The sequence below is a fragment of the Macrobrachium nipponense genome, chromosome 12 (assembly GCF_015104395.2).
Source record: "Macrobrachium nipponense isolate FS-2020 chromosome 12, ASM1510439v2, whole genome shotgun sequence".
Classification (NCBI taxonomy): Eukaryota; Metazoa; Arthropoda; class Malacostraca; order Decapoda; family Palaemonidae; genus Macrobrachium; species Macrobrachium nipponense.
Window position 1 is genome coordinate 78,134,004 of NC_087205.1, and position 10,000 is coordinate 78,144,003.

Here is a 10,000-nt window from a genome sequence, read left to right on the forward strand (position 1 = left end):
GACTAAACATTAAAGCAACAATGGCCAGGCTTGTTATAATAATACGTAATAAACCAACTTTATGAAGTTAGTGCACTGAGACAAGACTTGACAACATGTATAAGTTCAGGGGAAGCCTTGGTATATTACATAAAACTACAATTGCATACCACTCATGACTTGCATACTTAAACCATATGAAAATACTGTCATTGATAGGCACATAAAATTTAATGATAAATTCATCTTTGTGCCTAAGGTTGTGCAAGTGAATGCAGCTGAAACAGTAACAAATACTGATGTTTAGGATAAAATTCTTGGATATTGGTAAAAAGTATTTAAGATTATTTCAAAACATTAACTGCTGTGACTCATCATAAAAAAACAGTTAAAGAGGGGTACATGAGTTTCAACCAAGTCCATGGCCTAGAAAGATATCCCTATGCCACTAAGCTGGAGTTATGCAGGTCTATATTTTAAATTTGTATACTAAAATTCAGTTTCTTACAATTAATACATCCTCCAATACATTACCAAAATTACCCTACCTCATTAGTACTAACAATACAGTACGGTAATACTATTCATGTATGGTACTGATAAAAGCAATAACAAGAAATCAGATAAAAGTTCACATAACTAAAAAGATGCAGTATTTACACTGTATATCTGAAAATTAAAATACATATGAAAAGGAGAAACATGAAAGTGAACCACACAAAGCAAATATGCTATTAGAGTTTTCATTAAATGAGCACAGATGTATTGCCAAGCCTTCAAGTAAACAAACCATGAATGATTCACAGTACCATTAAGAATTTTGTATTTCAAAAATGTTGGAGTTAACTCATGTATACTAATGTCAATCCCAACATAGTATGTACTATATAAATACAGAATTTTGGCGAAACTTTGCATGTACTATAAACCATTACATTAATATAGATACTACTAGCTAAAGTAGAAAAGATGAAGTACTGTACCTAATCTACACCTAAATCTCCCTACTCCAAAAAACAAGGCAAACATTCAAAATTATTCTACTTGTCACATTTATTTTCATCAATAAAAATTGCTTTGAGTTATCAAAAATCAGGTAACAGGAAAGTCTGTCTGACATAATTCCATTTACAACATGGTCATGATCAATGCACTCACCGTTGGAACGAAAGTAAATGTGACTGGTGGACGTGTGGCCCATGGGATGTCGGTAGGAGATTCAGTTATTGGGCGTGATAAGATGAGGTCAGGAACCAAGCGGTTCCACAGGGCCATTTTCTGGGCTCTATAGTGGTCCTTACTCACAACGTCCATATCTTTATAAAGTGAAAAGAAAAATAAATTCAATACAAACTGTATTCATTGATGGTAAATTAATTCTAGTAGACTAAAAAAAAGTACTGTATCTGTATACGACTATTTACAATACTTTGTCAGTCCTGCACCAAAGATTCACTTTCACACAAAGAAATGAAAACTATTTTCATACCGATGTGAAGATACCGTTGGATCTGCTTCTCATATGGGGGCCACAATGTCTTCAGATTTTCTAACCATCTCAGATCAGGTTGTGTTGTGTAATTTTGAGGAGTTGGCAAGTTTGGGTCTCTGTTTCAGATAAAAGTATAATAATGATCTAAACTGACAATTTAACAGTGAAAGACATTCCTAAGGCTTAATATTAATACTGATATGTACTGTACCCTGGATCCATGTCAATACCTGTAGCACTTCAAATAATAACCTTCAATTTTGTCCTCTTGCTTGTTAAGGCATAATTCCTTTTTCCCGCTCTACTCCCACACTGAATTTGTTGACAGCAATTCGCAGGAATTATTGCTTTCTCCCGTCAGAGCTCTGCTCTGCTATCTAAAAAGGACTTGTCACTTACGGCCTAGGTGTTGTTGGCCTTTTTGTTAGCATGGGCCGGCCCAGAAGGGAAGTGTCAAAGAACACCATTTCATTCCGGCTGCATGAAGTGATTAAACAGGAATATTCCCCAACTTCTAGTTCTGTCTCAGAGTCCGTGCAGGCTGAGCACATGACATCAGAGGAATGAGTTCCTCTCTGGCATTTAAGAAGAATTTGTCTGTTTATAGGGTTTGAATGCTGGTTCCTGGCTTCGGCAGACCATGTTCACTTCCTTTTACCTGAAGGACATTGCCCACAAGCCCTTGGACTTTTTTTTTTTTTTTCTTGGGTCCAGTGGTGGCTGCCCAGCAAGGTGTAAAGCTCATGTAGTGCCCCTGTAGGGAAAGTATGGATCTTACCCAAGATGATTGTGTGGAGGAGAGAATGAGTGAGTTAGCTGGTCTTCTTCTTTATCTTTTTCCTTTCTTCCTATAGGAGGCTTGAAGAACAGACATGCCATACACTGGAACTGGCCTGATATAGGCAAGTATGAGTCATGACCATACTGGTTGGAGTTATTTAGTTTGTTCCTAAACAATAGACAAATCTTCTGCTTAGTAGCACTTACTCCTCTCTCTCTGGCAAGGGTAGGGAGGAGTGGTAACAAACCCCTGTGGCCTACATGGTTTGTTGCTTGAACAGAGTTCTCTTTACCTTCCATGAATGCAATGAATCTGGACATGTCTCATTGTGTTTAATCCCAGCAGACTGAGTTTTTAGATACTCTCTTATCTATTCTCTTACGGGCTCAGACCCCCTTCTTTAGAGCTTGATCTTCTACGAAGGGTGGTCAAGTCAAGTCACAGGTGGGCTGAACCATAGATATAAAGGGGAGAGATTGGACAGACAAGTGACGATTACGTGCACGTTAGGCGCCATTTTTATGCGACGATTTCTAAGAGATGGCAACGGCAGTGACTGCAGAAACCAGCAGCAACAAAGCCACTTGTAGCACTAAGTGCTGGGCCATCAACTGTGTTCCATACAAAAACAGAATCACACAAGAACAGGGAATCATATTTCTCAAGATATAAAGATTTTCATGAATGAAAAATAAGTACTAACAGAGTTGAAACAACCCAACTAAGCGTGTGTTACGTCAGTCAACTTGCAGTCAAATACATGCCTGCTTTTGAGCTAATGAAATAAGGAATGTTGTCATAACCTTTTTATTAAAGACTATTTTACATTAAATTTATTCAGCCTAATGAAATAGCATGTAGGTTTACTGTCAGTCCATATAATCATGGTTAAGTGACAATTTTCCCCACTAGTACTACAATGTACATAGTATCATGAGGCCTAGCCCTAGGCCTGCTGCAGTTGTTAAGTGTTAAAGACGTATTACCTATAATGTTATTTACAATGTCATCAATAAGTTCTCAAACCTCCTTGTATGCAGAGGACTCGGCTGAATTCGATCTGCCAGAACACTTGAAGGTAGTAGGCTATTCTTCAATTTTACCATTATCATTTTTACCCTATACTTAAAATTTATACTACATTATAGCTTTAAACGTAAACTTTACCAATTACCCAGTCTACCAGGGTTGATCATCAAATATACAAGGGTAGCCTACCATAGCCTAACCTTAGCTAGCAAAGGTAGCCTAATTTGGTCATAATCTTCAGGAATGCTGATGTTACTATCTGTCCCCCTCCACAGACTATGAAAGGCAGCCCAAGTCTAGGCTAGCTATGAATGTCTAAGTTTTTCTAATAGACTAGCCTAAGCATTTTTATAGGGGTTCCAACAATACACAGGTTTCTAACTATCCGCGGGGGTCTGGTACGCATATTCTGCGGAATACGGGGGACCACTGTATATTTAATTACAGGTCCGTGTGATTGTGACATGTTACATAGCTTTATATATGGTTACTATATGACTGCAGCACAGTAATTATTAGTAAATTGATATTTTGACATGTTATTTCTCTAACAGTATTCATGTGCCTTTTCATTAAATTCCGTATTCAATTTTTTCATAAATCTTTTCGTGGAGCCCCACTATTCATAATAGAAGCCTTTATTTTTCTTTCGTTAGAACATATACTACTTTTATGCACAGTATTGTTGAAGAATTATGATTGTACAGAAAAGGCAAAGTTTTTCAAAATTTCAAGTATATTTTTCTTGATAACGAGAAAGATAATTATTTCTTGAGCAAAACACTAAACAATACTGTGCATAAAAGTATTTGTTCCGACAAAGAAATTTAAAAATAAAATTCTGCAAAAGCTACTATTATGAATAGATTGGCTCCATAAAAAGATTTATTGAAAGATAAAACACAAGTTAATACGGAATCTAATAGAAAGACCCATAAATATAGTTAGAGAAATAACATGGCTAAATATTAAAGTTTAAGATTTGGTACAACATCCAAATGACTAAAAGCAATTAAAAAAATTGTACTCATTACCCTTTATGTATGTAACAAATCCCTTTTTCAGAAAGGAGAGAAAAATTTTAATATGGTACCAAATTTGCTACTACATACTTCAATCTGGTGTAATATGAAGCCACATTTTCTACCATAGTACTTTGCTCTGGTGTATGCCAAAAGATTGCAACATTCATTTTAAAGTCATGACATTTCAAAGTAGGAATAATCATAATAAAGTGTATTTCTGTCTTCAAATTTAGAATGCATATAAAAAATGAATGATATCTGTGGAATTCCATTTATAGAAGTACGTATATAAAAAATATGCATAATAATTAGAGGTCAACAAAGTACTAATATGTAGTTTCCATCAAATAGCTGCACACAGAACACATATGACAAACTATGGTGTCTTTAGTTATGGTCTTTAGATACAGAAATTTTAATTAAGATTTTTTGCACTATATATGATAAAAGCAACAGCGAATGCTTTTGTCATAAATACATAAACTGACCAACATCATTCATGGATAAGGTAGGCCAACCTAACCAAACTTTTGTGTGTGCATTTCTCATTATCCTAGATGTGCGACTGAAAAAATACTATTCCTGTAAGACTTGTACTTATAACAAACTTTAACCGGGAGAAACAGACAACTGGACTGAATGCTATACATATTCCTTTCCTACAGCATATGGCATCAACAAGGCAATTACAGTTCTATGCATTTTACTAAAAAGTTACATAAATCGTTCATAGCCTCAAATACAAAAACCGACTTAATACGTTCATAGCCACAAATACAAGTATATGTACAGCATTACTATGTGAAGAAAATTTTCATGGTGCAAAGCAAGAAAAGAACATACTATTTTACCAAATTTTACTGTACCAGACAGTGATAAATCAACGCAACCTGTTTTAGTTCATTTGTCCTTTACTAGAATCCAGTTCTCTGGTGTGGATGTCTGGTTCTGCCAGAGATTTCTCTTTTAGACAGAGTGGTTGTGGTGGTAGGTTTCCGTTTCCTATTATGAGCTGTTATAATTTGGTCCATGGACAGATGGTCTCGTTTGTCAATTTTTCATGAGATGTATTTTAACCAGATTCGCTGAACAGCAGCACCAATACGTATGCAGTAAATAATCCTCGTTGTTGAACTATTCAGTTCCAGACGTCCTTTATTCCTCACACCATTGGACTGTGGAACAGCCTCCCTGAGGATGTCGTGGAATTGGAACTTCAAAAGTTCAAGCGAAGAAGCAATGCATTACGTACTACCCTAATACAATACTTCTTGTATATTTTAATAATTTACTTACATTTTTATTCATTTATTTATTTTTATTTCTTTGTCTATTTTTCTAATAACTGATCTCTTTCTATATTTCCTATTACTTTCTGTTACCTCTTTCGAATGGACACACATTCTTCAAAAGTTTGAATTTCAAGTCAATGGCCTCTGTGGGCTTGTTCTATACGGATAGGGTTCATCTGAATAATAATAATAATAATAATAATAATAATAATAATAATAATAATAATAATAAAGAACTAGCCAGCGATGACAATTGGCAATGGCTACAGAGGGGAGAGCTCAAGAAGGAAACTGAAGGAATGATAACAGCGGCACAAGATCAGGCCCTAAGGACCAGATACATATATTCAAAGAACGATAGACGGAAATAACATCTCTCCTATATGTAGGAAGTGCAATACGAAAAATGAAACCATAAACCACATACCAAGCGAATGCCCGGCACTTGTACAGAACCAGTACAAAAAGAGGCATGATTCAGTAGCAAAAGCCCTCCACTGGAGCCTGTGCAAGAAACATCAGCTACCTTGCAGTACTTAGTGGTACGAGCACCAACCAGAGGGAGTGATAGAAAACGATCAGGCAAAGATCCTCTGGGACTATGGTATCAGAACGGATAGGGTGATACGTGCAAATAGACCAGACGTGACGCTTGATTGACAAAGTCAAGAAGAAAGTATCACTCATTGATGTCGCAATACCATGGGACACCAGAGTTGAAGAGAAAGAGGGGGAAAAAATGGATAAGTATCAAGATCTGAAAATAGAAATAAGAAGAATATGGGGGTATGCCAGTGGAAATCGTACCCATAATCATAGGAGCACTAGGCACGATCCCAAGATCCCTGAAAAGGAATCTAGAAAAACTAGACGCTGAAGTAGCTCCAGGACTCATGCAGAAGAGTGTGATCCTAGAAACGGAGCACATAGTAAGAAAAGTGATGGACTCCTAAGGAGGCAGGATGCAACCCGGAACCCCACACTATAAATACCACCCAGTCGAACTGGAGGACTGTGATAGAGCAAAAAAAAAAAAAAAATAATAAAATAATAATAATAATAATAATTGAAAATAAAATTAAGAAGGATATGGGATATGCCAGTGGAAATTGTACCCATAATCATTGGGGCACTAGGCACGATCCCTAGAGCCCTGAAAAGGAACCTGGAAAAATTAGATAAGAAAGTAGCTCCAGGACTCATGCAGAAGTGTACACTCCTGGAAACAGCACACATACATAATAAGAGAAGTGATGGACTCCTAAGGAGACAGGACGCAACCTAGAACCCCAAACTATAAAAAAACCACCTAGTCGAATAGAATGACTGTGAAAGACAAAAAAAAAAAATAATAATAATAATAAATAAATGAATAAAATAACTAAATAAACAAAATAATAATAATGATTTCAATATGTAAACATTTGAGGCAATCAGACCCTAGGTCTTCACAATTTTATTACTTTATGATTATAATCACATGCACCATTAATCACATTAAAAACCATTGCATAAAGCTAAGTAGAAATTTCATCGTGTAAGTTAAGAAAACACAACACTTTTATTTTTGTCTTTGGACTTTTATGAAAACAGCAAGGTTTCTGTTTTAAGACTTTTCAAACAGTATTTGAGAGAGTTCACTGCATAGAAAGAGAGATCCTTAAGGAGGTCAGTGCAATTTCCAAGTATACATTATTTTTCAACTGCTGGTAAGAGAAACGGCCACATCTGGTTAGCTCTAATGCCCTGAATAATCCATAAAAAAAATAGCAGATGGGCTATACTACCTTAAGTCCAACCTCTTTTAACCTCAGTTGACACAATCTCTATCTAACTGTGAGGAATGAACACTTGAGATCTCTGCATATGCAGTGATAGATGCATCACACCCAAGAACAGCAAACAACGGAGCAATATACAAGTTAGAAGTAACCAATGGTAAAGTTTGAGTATTCTTCACTTGCAAGATCTTGATTTGCAAGTAAAACTTCACTCCATTGTACTAGTCACTAGTAATGGAATGTAGACACACAGATATGTATTAGAAATAAATGTTGAGATAGTTTGGGCATCCATTTTCTACTTATGCTTGCAAAACCGTGATCACTCAAAATAATAAGGACTATGTATATCACAGGAATTAAAAAATGCCAACAGAATGAAATAAGGTCGTTTTATCGTAAATTTTCAATAAACTATCCTATCTTTTCTCAATCAATCTATGTTTTCGCTCTTCTCACGGATTACATATTCCCTTTCTATCATTATCAGAGTAAACTCACTTTTCTGGCCAGGCCAAAATTTGTAGTGAAATGAAGCAAATCTGGGTAGAGCAAGAGGAATATTGGCATTACTGAACAGCTTCATTTAGGTATATTTAATTAATTTGATTTTATGAAATTTAGGTTGTCAACCAAGACTTGCGCACTTTCAGCAATTCAGAGTATACGTAGAAGACAGTGAAAAGAGGGAACTGGATTGATTGGACTCTTAAGGTAACAGGATCCAAAAAATAAAGGCGATGAAGTACAAGGATGTAAAGGGGAAAGTGGGAGACAACTCCACAGTTGCAGTAAGACATAACAATTAGAAAGGTTAGACTGGAAGACTTAAGTATTCATGTGGGAATGGAGAGATGAAGGTCAAGACTAAAAACTGGGAGCAGCTAGAAGGCAAAGGGACAATGCAAAATCACTTTGGTTAAACCCACAGTACACCATAGGCTATGAGTTGCATTGATGGCACTATCCCCAAACAGAGCACTCAGGTAGGACCAACTATCTGTTAACCACAGATATGTTGCTTCTTTGTTTCCTTCTAAATCTGAACAAATGATAAATGTGGGTATAATCCCAAATGGAACTGCTGACTCCTGTCAAGCTATACCTAGCAGCTTCCACATACTAGGTAGACTAAACTACTACCACCTTCCTCTCCTCCCTCCCCCCAAGGAGGTTAGTGCTGTCAGAGTACCTCGCGCAGTGCACTGCTGTTAGCATTACTTAAGGCTCTTTGCAGTGTGCCTTCAGCTTCTACCTGCAACCCCTTTCATTCCCTTCATTGTACTTCCGTTCATAATTTCTTTCTTCCATTTTACTTTCCACCCTCTCCTAACAACAGTTTCATGGTGCAACTGCAAGGTTTTCCTCCTGTTAGAACTTTCAAACCTTTTTACATTTGATTTCCCTTTCAGCACTGAATGACTTCACAGGTCACACTGCTTGCCCTTTGACCTAAATTTTATATTTAGCATATGTTCTGCTTTCTCTTCCCCCTCCATTCTTTTCCCTTTGTACAGACCTGAAGACACGACAGGCAGGTGAGAAGGCTTCCGAGCATTATGTTTGTTCCATGACTGTCATCAATTCAAATTACTTGTCGTTAAGTCACTGTTCCTAATCTTTAGCAGAGCTAGTCAGAAACAAGCATCAATTCCAAGAAGCATCCAATATGATTTTAAAATATACTGCAGCCTATAATGTACTCTATAAATACTGAAATTAATATGGTTATTATCGATGCTCAAATCAGAAAGAAAATACTAAGGTCAGTTATCAAGATTTTTTTTTTTTATAGTGAATACTTCTCACCAGGCAAACTAGGAAATAAGGACCTAAAAAGTATCCTTTCTGGAAAATAGTTGATTGTAAATATATAGTTCTAACAGTTAGCAGAACAGTTCATGTTAAGATATATAAATTTTTTCCTCTCGCCAAAGCTTTTTATGCATAAAAAATACATCCACGTTAATATTTCGACCTGGGTGAACTAATTAATAATTCTTGATATAATTGCAAGAGTTAAAATTAGTAACTAATTACACACATGTAAAGGTTTACATTAAAGTTACGACATTCAGAACAATGAAGAGGCATTCCACCAGGGTCAAGATAAGACAATTCGTTACAAAACCTATTCACATTCTGAAGCTGAATTTCTTGATCTTGCTCTCAGTTCATCTTGCGAGTTTTTTTTTCTTAGTAGAAATTGTGTGGTGCATATTTTCTACACAGTTGTTCAATAGCTTACAATTTTCTAAGCAATCAGTATCAAGTGATACAGAATTCACCCTCTCTTTTATCCTGTTTTCCATAAAAATCCTATAATGTATTGCTCCTACATGATTATCAATACTCATTACTGGGTAGTTAAATATTACTATGGAATGAATGCACGAGTAAATCTGCCTTAAACGAAACTTTTCCATTGCTTCATTACACTTTAAACAAAAGTATTGCTTGTATCTTACCCTGTTTTTGCAAAGTTGGTCCACAATGTCATGACAAGTTCGGAGAGGAATACTTCATCGTGAGTGTAATTGGTGCCGAAGTGATTGAAACCTCCCACCAGTGGCGCCCCAAATATATATGGTAACTCCTCGCCATGTACTGTGCCCTGACTC

At 36.2% G+C, this 10,000-nt stretch overlaps 1 protein-coding gene across 1 annotated transcript in view; it reads right to left on the bottom strand.

The window, feature by feature from the left end:
• The window catches only part of LOC135224611 (mucin-2-like), a 122,275-nt gene that overhangs the window by 14,456 nt on the left and 97,819 nt on the right, over positions 1–10,000 (bottom strand). Inside the window, 3 exon segments of the mRNA XM_064263783.1 lie at positions 1,138–1,295; positions 1,469–1,587; positions 9,848–9,999. Of these exon segments, the coding sequence (XP_064119853.1) occupies positions 1,138–1,295; positions 1,469–1,587; positions 9,848–9,999 (429 nt within the window).